At 35.9% G+C, this 16,340-nt stretch overlaps 1 protein-coding gene across 6 annotated transcripts in view; it reads right to left on the minus strand.

Moving 5' to 3' along the window:
• Window positions 1-16,340, minus strand: part of LOC129475227 (neuroligin-4, X-linked) — a 342,496-nt gene that overhangs the window by 141,848 nt on the left and 184,308 nt on the right. For 2 of the 6 annotated variants that reach the window (XM_055267359.2, XM_055267358.1), the window contains exon 3: window positions 998-1,057. The exons of the other annotated variants lie outside the window; for them this stretch is intronic. In XM_055267359.2, coding sequence (XP_055123334.1) covers window positions 998-1,057 — 60 coding nt within the window. The remainder of the gene's footprint in view (window positions 1-997; window positions 1,058-16,340) is intronic. 6 annotated transcript variants of the gene reach the window in all.

The raw sequence follows: 16,340 nt of genomic DNA on the forward strand, positions 1-16,340 counted from the left end.
TGGGAAAAATGTGCTTTTAGCTAATACGATAGAGCCTTACCGATGAAGAAGGGCTTGCTTGAGTACTTTTTTTGTTGCTTCTCCTCTTTAAAAAAAAAATCATTTCTCATACAGAAAGGGCAGAAAAACAGTGTGTGAGTTGTCTGCATGAGTACCTCAGACCTACCATCTTTTAAAAAAAAAATCCTTTCACTTCTGGTAGATAATGTGTTGAGCAATTTGGTAGCCTTAAGAAGAAACTTCACAGCAACAAAACATTTTAAGGAGAAAAACGTTTTCAAAAAAGCCATGGTGTGAAAAGAAAGATGAACATAGCTAGCTTTTTGTCCTTTTTCAGTTCTGAGATACTCTTAACCTCCCCCACCCCCCCCAAATGCTGTAAAAGGCAGTCCTGAATGTATCAGGGCTTGTTAACAAAAGCATCTCGTTAAAACACTTTTTGGTGTACTTCACTGTGAGCAGATTATCAGAAATCTATGTTGGAATCAATATGTTTGTGAAGAAAAAAACAAACTGATATTTCAGCCCCCCCTCCAAAAAAAAATTCTTCTAAGGTGCTGTAGAGTTTTGTAGTTTATAAAAATAATTAAGAAGACCAAAGCTCCAAAGTAGTATATTAACTTACAAAATAACATTTGGAAGGGAGAAAACAGACTATACATGCATGTTTTAAAATTCCATTTTCTCTTCTTGTGACCAAGCCAAAAAAAAAAAAAAAAGAAAAAAAAGATGGGCTTCTCTGTAAACAGTAGTTCATTACTCTTTTCATGTTTAGAAACAATGTTTATATTTCTCACAGTGATTTGTTTCCTGTACATGGTAACTCGGATTAAAAATGACAGTGGTTTCTATACAAGAAGAAAATAATTAAAGAAGCACACCAAAGTGTACTAGTTTTAAATAAGGGGAGAAAAAACAGACTGAAATGAAAAAAAAAGAGAGATAGATAGATATAAAATCATGCATCAGGGTTGAGCTTTGAAAAAACAAAAAATACCTTCATCTTCACCACGGTCATTACTGGTTATATCATCTGCGTTTTTCTTTGTGTTGGCTCCTGGGGTCATATTGAGAAGGAAAATAAAGGGAAAAAAGAGAATTCAAAAACAACAGGTTTTCAAAAAATTCAGAAAAGAGAGAGATGCTACCCAGTAAAAGGAAAAAAAAAAAAGAATGTAACACAAAAAGTTGAAATCTGTTACATTTGGATTTCAAAAAAATGAGATAGGGAAATGCAAAATGCATATAAACATAAAGATGTCAAGAAGAACAAATTCAAAATGTTACTTGCAAAAAATATTAGATATCCTGTGAATATGCAGCTGGGGGTTAAAATGATGCTACTGCAAAAAAAAAATGCTAACGTGAGTTGTTTTAAAAAAAAGAGAAAATTAAATTATTAGAAAAGATACTTCCCACATTCTTTAAAGAAATGCTTATGGTGTATTCAACGGTTCTCTGATGTTAACATGTTATAATTTAAATAAATTTTTGAAATGTTACTGATACATTATGGTTAGAAATTTTCATAAAGCAAGCAAAAACACACAGTAAACATGGAAGGACTTTAATCAAAATATATAACTGACATTAATTTCATGCATTAAAAACTTATAAACATGCAATCTCAAAAAGTCAGAATTGTGACTAATTTAAATCACTAAGATTTACCTCTACTCTGTGTTTAGAGAAGCACTACCCATTATTCACTCTTGTTTCCTTCTATTAAAATCTACTACATGCAATAAATATTTAAGTCAGGACAAAACATTACAGACCATGTCCTATGTGTTTAAAATAGTTATTAAATATCATTTGAAAGTTATTGGTACATGAATTTGTTGAAGAAAATAAAAATCGAAGTCATCTACCTTGATCACCTCAATAAGACCTGCATAGGAATTTTAATATAGGCAAAATGCAGGAAGAGGCCCTTAAGGATAGCAAAAACTAGATTATGCTCTTAGTGCACAGAGCACCATTTTGGTTTTTATAGTTTCCACATTTAAAAGGTGTGAACATTTAATTTTGCTTGATTAACCGGCTCCATTGCTTCCTTCTCATAGACAGATGCAGCCCATATGTGCCTATCCCACTATCAATAACTTTAACTGCGTCAATCAATTAAGACAGTCTTTGCCTTCCTATTGGGTTCTAGGATAAGTGGATTAAGGCAGAGGGAAAATATTGTCATCTCCAACACTTGCGAATGGAAAACACTCCTCTGTTCTACATAACTCAGAAGGGCTTAAATATATTTTGAAACCAAGACTTGATAATGCTGTTTCCATACATCAAACAAAAGTCAAATAATGTCCATTTCATGGGGGCTTAATACCTTCTAAAATCAGACCTCGGTGGGTGCGTGGGTGTGATAGCCTTGCTGATCCACTTTCTGTCTTTATAAGATTTGCCTTCTCTAGGCATTTCATATAAATGAACTCATATAGTATGTGGTATTTTGTGTCTGGTTTCTTTTACTTAGCATATGTTTTCAATGTCCTTCCATACTGTAGCATGCATCAATACTTCATTCCTTTTTATGGCTAAATTATCTTCCATTGTATGGGTATACCACATCTTTTAAATCCATTTATTTGTTGAGTGACATCTGGTTTATTTCTACTTGTTGATTATTATTAATAAAGCTGCTATGAACATTTGTGTACTATTTTTTGCATGGATATATGTTTTCATCTCTATTGCATAGATACCTAGGGGTGAAATTGCTGTATCATAAGGCAAATTTATGCTTAATGTTTTAATAAACTGACAGACTGTTTTCCAAATCAGCTGCAATACCTGGCATTCTCACCAACGGTGGTATAAAGGGTCTCTATTTCTCTATTACCTAGCCAACACTTGCTAATATCTTTTTTTGTTATAACCATACTAATGGATGTGAAATGGTGTCTCATCATAGGTTTTTTTTTTTTTTTTTTTTTTTTTTTTTTTCAAAGTCTTGCTCTGTTGCCCAGGCTGGAGTGCAGTGGTACGATCTCGGCTCACGACAACCTCCACCTCCTGGGTTTAAGCAATTCTTGTGCCTCAGCCTCTCAAGTAGCTGGGACTACAGGCATGCACCACTATTCCTGGTTAATTTTTGTATTTTTAGTAGACATGGGCCTTGCCCTGTTGGCCAGGTTGGTCTTGAACTCCTGCCTCAAGCAATCCACTCATCTTGGCCTCCTAAAGTGCTGGGATTACAAGCATGAGCCACTGCACCTGGCCTCATTGTAGTTTTTATTTGCATTTAGCTAATGTTTAGTAACTAATGATATTAAATATCTTCTCATGTACACTCTCTTTGCAAAAATGTCTATTATTTTTGCCCATTAAAAAATAATTTCTTTCCTTATTACTGAATAGTACGTGGTTTGTTTACATATTTTCTAGATAAAAGTCTTTTATCGGGAATATGGTTGGCAAATCTTCTCTCCCAGTTTATGGCTTGTCTTTTGGTTTTCTCAACAAATAGCACTTTATGTTCTCAATAGTGCCTTTTGAAGTGCGAAAGTTTTTAATTTTGATGAGTTTCACTTGATCAATTCTTTTCTTTTAAGGATTGTACTTTTGAGGTCATATTTATGAAATCTTTCCCAATCCATGGCCCTGAAGACCTTCTCCTGTGTTATTGAAGTTTCCTAAAAGTTTAAGAGTTTTAATTCTTATATTTCCACCTGTCATTCATTTTGAGTTAATTTTTGGGTATAATAAGAGGTAAGAGTTGAAATTGATCTTTTTACATATGAATATCCAATTGTCTCAGCACCATTTGTTGAAAAGACTATCCTTGCCTCCTTTAATTCTTTTGGCACCATTGTTAAAAATCTATTGACTACAAATTGAAGGATTTATTTCTAAACCCTTATAATTGACGCTTGAACAACACAGGTCTGAACTGTGCAGATCCTCTTATATGTGGATTTTCTTCTGCCTCTGCCACCCCTGAGACTGCAAGACCAACCTCTCCTCTCCCTCCTCCTCCTCAGCCTATTCAACCTGAAGATGAGGATGAAGATCTTTAAGAAGATCCACTTCTATTTAATGAGTGGTAAATATATGTTCTCTTCCTTATGATTTTCTCAATGGTATTTTCTTTTCTCTAACTTAGTTTATTGTGAGAATACAGTGTATTGTATATATAACATACAAAAGATGTGATAGTTAGCTGTTTATGTTATTGGTAAGGCTTCCAGTCAACAGTAGACTATTGGTTGTTAAGTGTTGGGGGGGGGTAAAAAGTTTTAAGTGGATTTTCGACTGTGTAGGGGTTCTAACCTTCACGTTGTTCAAGGGCCAACTGTAATTAATTATATTTCATTGGTCTAAATTTATACCCATGTGAGTTGCTGCTATCTTGATTACTATATCTTTACAGTACCTTTTAAAATAGAGAAATGGAAGCCCTCCAACTTTCTTCCCCTTTTCCAAGGTCTTTTTGATTGCTCTAGATCCTTTGCCTTTCCATGAAAATTTCCACATCGGCTTGTTAGTTGCAACAAAAACTCCTGCTGAGATTTCGATAGAAATTACTTGCCAAATCCCAATTTTAAATTAATCTTGTATATCAGAGCCTGATCCAGAAACATAATTAGATGCTGTCTTTCCTGTTCTACGTATATTTAATTTGCTTATCCTTTCATTCTTTTTTAATAAACTGCTGCTCTATTTGTCCATGTAAATATAACTAATTAAATGCCTTTAAAACAAACCAAGTTCTCTTATCTAGTTTAGACACAACCATGGACTATGTAAATGCAGGTTTTAGAAGATTCAGGAAAAACAATTTGTCTACAGTTTATTCAAGAATAAACCCAGCTTGTGGCTGGCACACACACACACACACACACACACACATACACACACAAAGCCCAAATAAAACCTAGGTAGGCTGTGAGTTTCCTTTCTCTTCTCTATGTCTACCCTTCCTCAAAATTCCAGAATAATATTCCTTTTCATACAACAATTAGCATCTCTGTAAAACCTCTGTGCAGAACTGGCTTTAAATATTAAAGAGAAGATTTAAATACTCCAAGCAAAAGTACAACCATTCTATTATTAAAATTTAAATATCATTTTATAAATAAAATATCTCAATGTCCCTAATCCTGAAGAATATTCCAGCTTTTTTTAACCTGTTCCTCTGATGTCCCCATTTAGTGCTTTATCTATGTTATTTTCAGAAGTTAGTCTATTTAAAATAGCACTTTATGTTATGAATGCAAGAGAAAAACTTTGTAAAGAATTTGGAAAATGATATGGGCGCCGTGGCTCATGCCTGTAATCCCAACACTTTGGGACGTCGAGGTGGGCGGAGGTCAGGAGGTCCGGAACAGACTGACCAACATGGTGAAACCTCTTCTCTATGAAAATTACAAAAAATTAGCCAGACATGGTGGTACATGCCTGTAGTCCCAGCTATTCGAGACTGAGGTGGCAGGATCACTTGAGCCTGGGAGGCGGAGGTTGCAGTGAGCTGAGATCGCCCCGCTGCACTCTACCCTGGGTGAAACAGCCAGACCTTATCACAAAAAAAATAAAAAATAAAAAATAAAAAAAATAAAAAAATAAAAATAAATTGGAAAATGAAGACTATTGTCAAAGTGAAAATTAACATCAAAGGAAAACCTCACAGTCACATATACTGCTGTTAACATTACAAGTCAGAAAAACAATTTAAATCTGTATTTTTAATATATATTAATTATTGCGACTTACATATCTAAATCATCATAGAAAGTCAATAGATACAAATGTGATCTTGTTATCTAAGCAAGAATATAAGGAAATAATAGAACCAAAAAGAACCTTCAGCATTATTGTTCTTCATGAGATATCATATTGAACTGTATTAGTAGTTCACAGTTTACTGCATATTCTTTTTCTTTTAAGTGGGCAAGGTTAATTTTCAACTTAGTCTTGTTATCTTAAGTAGAGAAAGCGCCTTTTTAAGCTAAGTACATTATTTCCATACAGGGAAAGTTGCATACCGCAGGGGTGGGGGAGGGGCACGGAAATAAATGTTTTCTTGGCTATCACAGATGTGGATGTGATTGATTATTTTGTCACTTGGCCATAGAGGAATATGGGCTTAATCTTCTAATCCAATGTAATATCCCCAGCTCTCTGCAGCAAGGAAGTGACTGGCATGTCCTCACAGACTGCCCATGACACATGGGTTTATTCACTCATAAGCCCATTCCTTCTACAAATATGTGTTGACCCTTTTAACATGCAGTCCCGACTAAGAGAGGTAATGCCATGCAGTCCTGGCTAAAAGAGGTAATGACACATCCACACTGAAGAAGGAGATGAACATCAGAGACAGACATGCACACAGATAACCCCAACGGGGCAGGAAAATGCACGCATGAATTTAGGATCCTCTGCTGTTCCTGGCAGGAGAGTCTGGGGATAGAGGGGTGGCTGGTGAGGAAGTGGGTTAAGGCTTCCAAATATGCACAGAAGATCTGGGGCCAGGAATACATTTATGGGAGCAAAGAAAACAGGCTGCTCAGAGCAGAAGCATGGGTTGGAGGCTGAGGGCACAGAAGGGACATGAATAGCCCCAGAAAGACGACAAGAACAGGTACTCAACCCGGACACCTCCTCTTTCCTCCATACACCTGGAGAACAGACTCTAGCTGGGGAAAATATTCCATGCATACACTTGAAATATATTTGAGCCTCCACTTGAATAATACTACCACAATGAATTTGAAAGATGACCTTCAGATGATTTTCGGATTGGATCATTTACCGATGGGCTTCACCCAATGTATATGCACCTTGAAAAATTGGTTAGCAACAGAAAAGTTCAGTTTCTGCATTTGAAAGAACTGCCATAGCTGACCTATGGCTTCTTTTTTCTTTTTCTGAAATCGGAACACCTGAACAGGACCAAACTTCACTCTTAATGGAAATATGTATAAGATAGGAAGCTTATTTTATGGAGCCTTCAGCAAAGGGGCTTTCCAGAAAGCAGCATTCAAAAAGATATTTGTTGTATTATAAGCCCTGGCAGAAAAGGTTGGTAACAAAGTGTCATGCCTACTGAAGGTCATCCTTTTGTGATGTGGGAAGAAGCTTTTGGTGACCAGCAAGGCTTAGAAAGGAGAACATCTGGGGGCTGAGTACCTGAAAATTAGTTTCTTTAAAATCATCAGCAGAGTCATACTTTGAAAAATTTTGAAAAGACATCTGCCAGTTTGAAGACCCCAGCTCCAGGGCACATAACTACTAGACAGACAATTGTTGAATTACAGGGTGTAGTCCATTCACAGGCAAAAGGTTCCGAGTTCTACAATCCTCCCCGTGAATTTACTATCCCTCATACATAGAGAGTCTATATTTTCACCCCTTGAATCTTGAGTGGCTTTATGACTGCATTTTTTTCAAAAGAAAAAATATAATGATGTGCTGTTTCCAAGACTGGGACTTAAATCCCCTGTACCTATTCTTACTCTCTTGAAACTCTGCCACTGCCCTGTGAAAAATTCAGACTAGCAGGTTGCAGAACAAGAGATCTCATAGAGAAGAACTCATTGGCCCTAACCTAGGCAAAATTACCTCCAGCAACCCCCAATTACCTAAGAGAACTCATTCCAAATCAACAATGCATACACATGAATGAGCCCAGCCAAGACCAAAATAAATTTCCAGCTAACAAGATGCAGAGGCTCATAAGCAGTAATAAGCACTTATTGTCTTAAGGTATTGATTTTTTAGAGTCCTTTGTTATGCAGCAGTAGCTAACTGATACATAGGGTAATACTAATTTTATCTTCAGTAGATACTGGCATATTTCTTTCCAAACAAGTTGTATTATGCTATACACCCACTAGCAGGTAAGAAAATTTCCTGGCCCTTACCCTGTTGCCAACACTTGACATTATCAGACAATATATTTGCCACTTTGATGAGTATAAAATATTAACAGTTTATATTTCAATTTGCATGTTCCTTAAAACTAGTACAGATGCATTTCTATATTCCCATTCTAAATTTCCATCTTGAATAGCACTCCGATTTTTGACTGGCTGAATGTCTGTTATTGATTTGTAGGAAATCTTTATATTCATGGATGCTGGCTTCTTTTTGAGCATGTAAAAGCAAACATTTAACAGTGCATAGCAGTGCTGCGTATGGTTCTAAGGGCTTTATGCATATTGAATATGCATTTTGTTTGTTTTTTAGAGACAAAGTCTTGCTCTGTCACACAGCCTGGAGTGCAGTCACACAACTGTAGCTTACTGCAGCCTCCAACTCAAGGGCTCTAGTGATTCTTCCACCTCAGCCTCCCGAGTAGCTGGGACTACAGGTGTGCACCACCACACCTGGTTAATTTTTTTTCTATTTCTTGTAGAGATAAAGTCTCACTATGTTGTCCAGGCTAGTCTTGAACTCTTGGCCTCAAGCAAGTCTCCCACCTCAGCCTCCCAAAGTGCTGTATTACAGGTGTGAGCCACTATGTCCAGCTCCGAATATGCATTTTTCATAAATACCTTATGAAATGTGTAACTAATATCATTTTATAGCTGAGGAAAATTAGGTATACAGATATTAAATAATTTGCCCAAGTTTACACAGTTGAGCATTGGTGATATCTAGTCTGTTGTCTTTAACCATTTTATTGATTTTTAATTATCTAAAGTAACACTTTAAAATGCATATGTATTATAATTTATCACTATTTTCTCTATAATTACTTAATCCAGAAACGTAAAGACCTTTTATTTGCTTACATATTCTGCTAACAGTTTTAAGGTTTTATTTCACATCTGGGTCATAACTCACTTGGAATTTATTTATCTGGATGCTAGAGCACAGAGATTATTTTAATTATTTCCTTAGCGAACAGTTCCATTTTCAGCTACACAGGTATTACAGCTCTTTACTTACATGCCAAGTTTTATATCTTCTAGATTCTGTTTCTGTCTACCTTCTTCTGTTCTATTTTTCTATATACCTAGCCTGTCTTATTTTATCTGGTTTACAGATAGATGATAGACAGATATAATTGCTTAATTGAGATATAATTAATATACCATACACATCACCGTGTCAAAGTATGCAATCCAATGGTTAATATATTCATGGATCTGTGCAATAATCGACAATATCTAATGGCAGAACATTTTCATGATCCCCCCCAAAAAATATGGTACCATTTAGTGCTCACTCTCAGCCCCCGGAAACTACCCATTCATTTGTGTCTTTCCGGATTTGCTTATTTGGACATTCCAGATGTGGGGGGGTGACACACTGTCCTTATTCTTAGCTTTCATTATAAGAGGACTTGAACACACCTACATGCAACCCTGACAAGCTTCCAAGAAGAGTCTATGCTAGCCTGTCAGAGGATGATATTCCACATGGAGCACTGTCAAGCACCCTGTTAATATAGTGCTTGGCCAATGAGCACCCAACAGACCTGGAAGCTGACTCTAGACTGAAGAGCCTCCCAGCTGAGCACAGCCCAGATGTCCAGCCAAGAATCATAACCTAAATAGAGGTTGCTTGAGATGCTTAGCTAAATAAAGGTTGTTTGAGATGCTTGGCTTTGAGATGGTTCCTTATGTAGCAAAAGCTAACTGATACACTACCAGGAACATGGCTTAACTCATTTCATCATCAGGTTTCCTTTAGAACTTTTGGGGATCCTGCTGTTTCCCCCATCTGCGAAGCCCATAGGCTCCTGGAAGATTCATTTTTACTGATCAGCTTAAATTCCATTTCCTCAGAAAGGCATTCCCTGTTCATCCCAACCTTCCATTCATAAATGAACTTGGGTTCCTCAATTATTCACTGTAGTTGGCATTTTTCTTCACAAAATGAATTGTAATGTGTAATATGATATCTTGTTAAATAAGGTCTCCCTGTTAGATTGTTAGCAACAAGAAAAAGGTGTTACCTGTGATTTTTCAACACCATATTCCTTAATTTGCAATGACTACCAAAATATTCAGCACATACAATATAAGTTACATGGTAAATATCTTTTGGATGAATCATATATTTTTGGCTGCAAGCCCACCTCTATTATAAGAGTCACAGTCATAACAGCTATGACAACCAGTGATGAATATAGCCTTTATGTAACAAGTGTAACTAATTCTCCTCTCAAGCAGGGAAATGCAATGTTGCATCTTCTTATTTAACTTTGAGAATAGATATTAAATTATAATTCAAGACGTGGCAATAACATGATTTTGGTTAGCATACAGTATATAAGAATTCTGCCATTTGTCATTTCAAAAAACAGGAAGAAATGCTTTTGTGATGCCAGTAAAAGCAAGGTCTAATTCTAATTTTCTACTAGCTCAAAAATGCTTCATTGTAATAATGGAAATAGGATTTTCTGTATTTTTCTTGTTTTTCTCTTAGTAGCTTTGGAAGACAGATTGAGAGAAAAAGGTGAATAGTAATTTTCCTTTGTTGTTTTGCTGGATTTAGCAATAATTGATTTCACACTTTTTCAGGTAGGAATCAAAATAAATCTAAAGATCTTATGGGTCTCTGACATATTCCTGTGCTTACTATCAGAGTCCTAGAGCATTGTCTAACTTTCCATAAGCATTTTTTGTTGCAAATTTTACTACTGAAATGTTTCTGTCCTCAGAAATGAAATACAAATCCTATTATATTTACATGAGCCTTTCCCATTTTTTTTAGAATTTTCAGCTGATAGACAATATTATCTTGAAGAATCTATGAGCTTGAGATTAAATCACAGTGTGTTTAAAAATAGGTACTAAATAATGTACTTTGCTAGGTATTTTTAAATGTATGTTTATTAAGAAAAGTCATGTTGAAAAGAAAATTGACTTTCATTTGTCCTAAGATGCTTGTTGAAATGTTGTATTAAAAACCTAACATACCCATAGAGGTTATATATAGTATACACTATATATATATATATATACACACACACACACGTACACATATCTATACATATAACTCTTGAAATGTTGTACTAGAAACCTAATAATGCCTGGAGCAGTGGCTCACGCCTGTAATCCTGGCACTTTGGGAGGCCAGGGCAGGCAGATCACCTGAGGCCAGGAGTTCAAGACAAGTCTGGCCAACATGGTGAAACCCCATCTTTACTAAAAATACAAAAAATAGCCCGACACGGTGTCACATGCCTGTAATCACAGCTACTTGGGAGACTGAGGCACAAGAATCACTAGAATCCAGGAGGCGGAGGCCACAGCCAGCCAAGATCACGCCACTGCACTCCAGCCTGGACGACAGAGTGAGATTCCATCTCAAAAAACAACAACAACAAAACAAACAAACAAAACCTAATAATCTCTACGCACGCACGCGCGTGCACAAACACACACACACACACACACACACACACACACACACGTATATATATTAACCTCTACAGGTATATATATACCTGTCAGAAGTTATTAGGTTTTTAATACAATATTTCAAGAGGTAACTTAGGGCAAATAAAAGTCAATTTTATTTTCAATGTGACTTTTCTTAATAAATATTCATAAAAAATACCTAACAAAACGTGTGTACATACACACATACACACACGTGTATTTGTATGTATTTACTATATATGTAATACATATTTTCTTATATATGTACACATATTATACATACATATATTTTTTCCTTGCTATAAGATTGTGGAAAAGTTTGTGTTCTGTTACATCATACTTTTCTCTGTAGTCAGGACACAGCAGCTGATTAACAGGTGGAATTTCTGTCACAGGACTTTTTGGTGGTGTGGGACAAGGATTCTGAAGGGCTGGCACCTTTGGTGAATTCTCCTTTTGCTGTCTATGTAGGGAATAAACCGTCTACATCTAAAAGCAGCCCAACTATTGTTCCTAGTCAAATCATTCACAACTCACCCTTAGCTTTTCTTGTGTGTGTAACTGACATGGTAAATGGTTCTATTCATTCTAGAAAAACAAAATTAGTCTAGATTTATACAAAATCTTCCCGCTCTTCAATTTCTGAGTATGCTGTAATAGAGGCTATAAAGGCAATTGATTTCAACTAAGAGTCCTAAAATATATATTTTAAGAAGCATAAGGTCACTCAAGTATTTGGAAGATAGGGTAATTATTACTGCCCACGAAGGCTTTTGCTACTCTTTTGAACTCAGACGATTCACCGTAATGAAGAGGTTCTTTATTCTGTTCATTTAAACACCAAAGGAGGCTGGGCACAGTGGCTCATGCCTGTAATTCCAGCACTCTGAGAGGCCAAGGCAAAAGGACTGCTTGAATGCTGAAGTTTGAGACCAGTCTAGGAACATAGTGAGACCCTGTTTCTATTAAAAATAAATAAATAAATAACAAAATCACACAGGTGTGTGCCTGTAGTCCCAGCTGCTCAGGAGGCTGAGGTGGGAGGACTACTTGAGTCCAGGGATTCCAGGCTGCAGTGAGCTATAATTGTGGCACTGCACTCCAGTTTGGGTGAGTGAGACCTTGTCAGCATAAGCATAACTTAAGCATATGTCACTCATCTCCCTTTCAGTGTGACTATGTTCACTCATTTTGTGTAGTGAGCTGTATTATTGGTTCAAAATAGTTCCTGTCCTTTCCTGGAGAGGTATTATTCTTTTCCCACCTTCTAATATCAGTCTACCTAAGTAACAAGCAAGTCCACCCACAACCGACATGAACTTCAGAAAAAAGAAATAAGCCTTTGTTGTTACAAACTGCTAAAACTGTGGAGGTTTTTTTATGGAATATTTTTAGAGTTGCAGAAGTATACTGTGTGATACTGTAATGGTGGATTTACGTTATTACAGATTTGTCCGAACCCACAGAGTGTACACCACCACCAAGACTGTACCCTACTGTAAACGACAGACTTTGGGTGATGAAGATGTCAGTGTAAGTTCATGGATTGTAACAAACACACCCCTCTGGTGGGTGATGTGGAAAATAGGGAAGACCGTCCATGTATGGGGGCAGGGGATATATGAGAACTCTCTGTACGTTCCCCTCAATTTTGTTGTGAACCTAAAACTGCGCTAATAAATAAAGTCTTAAAAAAGACACACAATGTAGAATAAAAGACAACCACAGTCCTCTCAGGAACACTCTAAAGGAACACTTAGATAATCATCTGTGATTTTTCATGGAGTAAAATAAGATGCAGTTTCTTTATTACAGAGACATAAGAAAAGAACAGTCTGAGATAAAAAGGATGCGTTGGCAAAGCATACTACAATAAAATATAAAGTGTATTGAAAGAACTAAAATCCAGACCACTCATAAGGAAAAATACAGAAACAGAGATGTATCTTAGATCTGAGTAAAGGGAAGCAACCAGTGATATACAAAAGACACTGCAAAAAGTGATTGTTTCAGGAGATACTATGTGAACACTGCATCTATTGAAAATCACTGTATTTGCAAATCTTGGTCTTGAGGTAAAGATAATTTACAGGAGAATAACCATAAGGAGGTGAGACTGTCAATAGAAAAATCTATATGTTCAAGTTCTGGGCATTCACTCAGGTATAAACACCTTTAGAACTCCCAAGCACAGAAAATCCTAACAGTTCTTCATCCAAAACGCAGTTCAAAGGCCAAGAACACTAAAATGCGAAAGTTACTTGTGAAGAATCTTAACACGTTCTGATTGTTCCTCCAATGATCATTATAATAAATAGTGTAAAATATTAAATTAAAAAAAACTATGCAGTGACCTAATAAGGAATTAGGTTGACTCTACAAATATAGTAAGATGGTTCAATGGGAAGAAGTAGGGTGTTCTGCTTTGTCTCGTTCACAGTTGAAGGAAAAAAGTCAGGGGATAGCTGGAGGAAAGATCAAAAGAGAAAAAAGCTATTTGAAAGATGGCAAATAGCATCTGGTACTATTAATGTATTTAATTTAAAAAGTAGAGTACATGGAATATTTATTTTGGCAGGAAATCCTTTCTAATCTTATCAACAAATAGGAGAAGAAATGTTGCACTAAGTGAATTTTCACTAAAAGTATAAACAGGGCAATGATGTTGTCACCATCACATTTCAAGATACTTCTACAGACTCAAAGCCTGTATGTTTTTATTAAAAAGTATTGAGAACTGAAAATATCAGAAAGGAGACAAAATAAAGTCACTCCTGCATATGACTATCCAACAAGAGAGAGAATTTAGAGAATCAGCTAAATAATTTAGAATGAATCACTTAATATTTAGAATTGTATAAAATTAACACAAAATGATTTTTCATATATATGCACATAAATATATTTGAAAAATTTGCATTCATGATAAATGTTCTAGCAATAACTCTGAGAAGTGTACAGCACATGTTACATAAAATATATAAAATAACGAGAAACATAAAAGAACGCTTACATATTTAAAAACACTCATTGATCCAGGTATAAATCAAGTGTGTAATAGTATTGATACCTCTTCAAAATAATTTATTACTTTAGAATTCCCAATAAGATCTTTGGTAACAGAACAAAATCATTATAATATTGATGATTTAAATAAAACATGAATGTTAAGTTGAATAAAACAAATAAACAAGTACAGATAATTATAGCTGGAACAAAGGAAGCTTTTTCCCATCATTACATTATTTATCCCACTAGTAATAATTTGAGTACAATAGTCATTCTTTTTAAAAAGTACCATTAGCTAAAAATTTGAAAAACGAGGGAGTTATAACAATCTCAACTTAAAACAAAATAAATATGGATTAATAATGTATGCTTAAAACAATGAGCATGTTTGTTGAAATGTATATAATGCTGAGGTTGATATTGTGAACCAATGTATATTTATTAATAAAGAAGGCATTTATTAATGAAGATGATGGCATTTTTGCTGCATATATATGCACATAGACGATTATATAGTCAGCTTTTACAATGGTATTCTTTAAATGTGGTCATGAGTATGTACAAAAACACAAATACACATATATGCACACACATTTTATCACATTAATGTTATATATATACTATATATACACATAAGCACATATATACACCCACTGTTACAACCATTTGTATATATTATAAACACATATATATACACGTGTGTATACATACATATATAGTATATATAGAACCAAATTGTCTATAAAATATATATATAATGTATTCATAATATACATTATATACTAATGCTTACATTATATATAAATATATAATTATACATACATTATTTATTTCAATAAATAATAGAATCATTTAGGATACATACACATATATGTATACTTTTGTGTACACATATATACATATACATTTTTAATAAAAATGACATCACTCAGGAAATATATATATAAATCAGAAAAGAAAGGTCACTTAAGGTAGTCAATAAAGTAAGTGACATTGTGACAGTGAACCAGTAGTGGTCTTGGCAAGTGTGGGAAAGAGAGGGAACCAACTGGTAAAGACAACATGAAGGCTGAGGCAGGCGGATCACTTGAGCCCAGGAGTTCGAGATCAGCCTGGGCAACATGGCAAAACCCAGTCTCTACTAACAACACAAAAATTAGCTGGCCGTGGGGTGTGCACCTGTAGTCCCAGCTACTTGTGGGCGCTGAGGCGGGAGGATCAGCTGAGCCCGGGGCCAAGGCTGCAGCAAGCTACGATCATGCTACTGTGCTCCAATCTGGGTGACAGAGCAAGGCCTTGTCTCAAAAACAAAACAAAATTTTTAAAAAGAGATGGATGATGGAGTAGGAAGACGGAAATATCTGAAAGGAATCGGACGTAATTGAAAAATATCTTTGTCACTTTAACAGCCTTGCAGAGGCTGTTATTTCCAGAATAATTCACAAAAACAGCTAGACGTGGAGACATAAAATTGGTAAAGTAAAGACATAAAATTGGTAAAGTGAAGTAAAGAACAACAAACAAAATGTCCAGGATCGAGGGAGAAAAACAAAAGGTGTCTCTCCAATAGAGGACACCTTTGGAGGTATGTGTGCAGATTATCCGCCCACTCCATCTAAAATGAGGTAGGTGGTCCCTGTGTCTAAGGTGGTGAGGACGTGCACCACTCTACCCCACGTGGGCCCTCCATACTCCTGGCTGGGATCTGAGTGCAAGTGACTCAGATGTAGGCCTCTTGGGTGGCTCATTTTCTCAAAGAAGCCAAACATGCTCAAAGCGGCATGCAGGTGAAGGCCGAGCTGAGAAAGCCTGGGACCCTGGAAGGAAAAACAGCCTGGTGGTGGGTTCTGTTCTTGGTTCGTGGTCCCATGAAATTCCCACTGTACCCTGTCCTGTGCTTCCACCAGCTGCCACTGCTCTCAAGCCCTCTGTGCTCTGTTGGTTTGTTTGTGATCCACTCTGTGAAATGTCTTTATGACCACA

The sequence above is a fragment of the Symphalangus syndactylus genome, chromosome X (assembly GCF_028878055.3).
Source record: "Symphalangus syndactylus isolate Jambi chromosome X, NHGRI_mSymSyn1-v2.1_pri, whole genome shotgun sequence".
In the NCBI taxonomy this organism is placed as follows: domain Eukaryota; kingdom Metazoa; phylum Chordata; class Mammalia; order Primates; family Hylobatidae; genus Symphalangus; species Symphalangus syndactylus.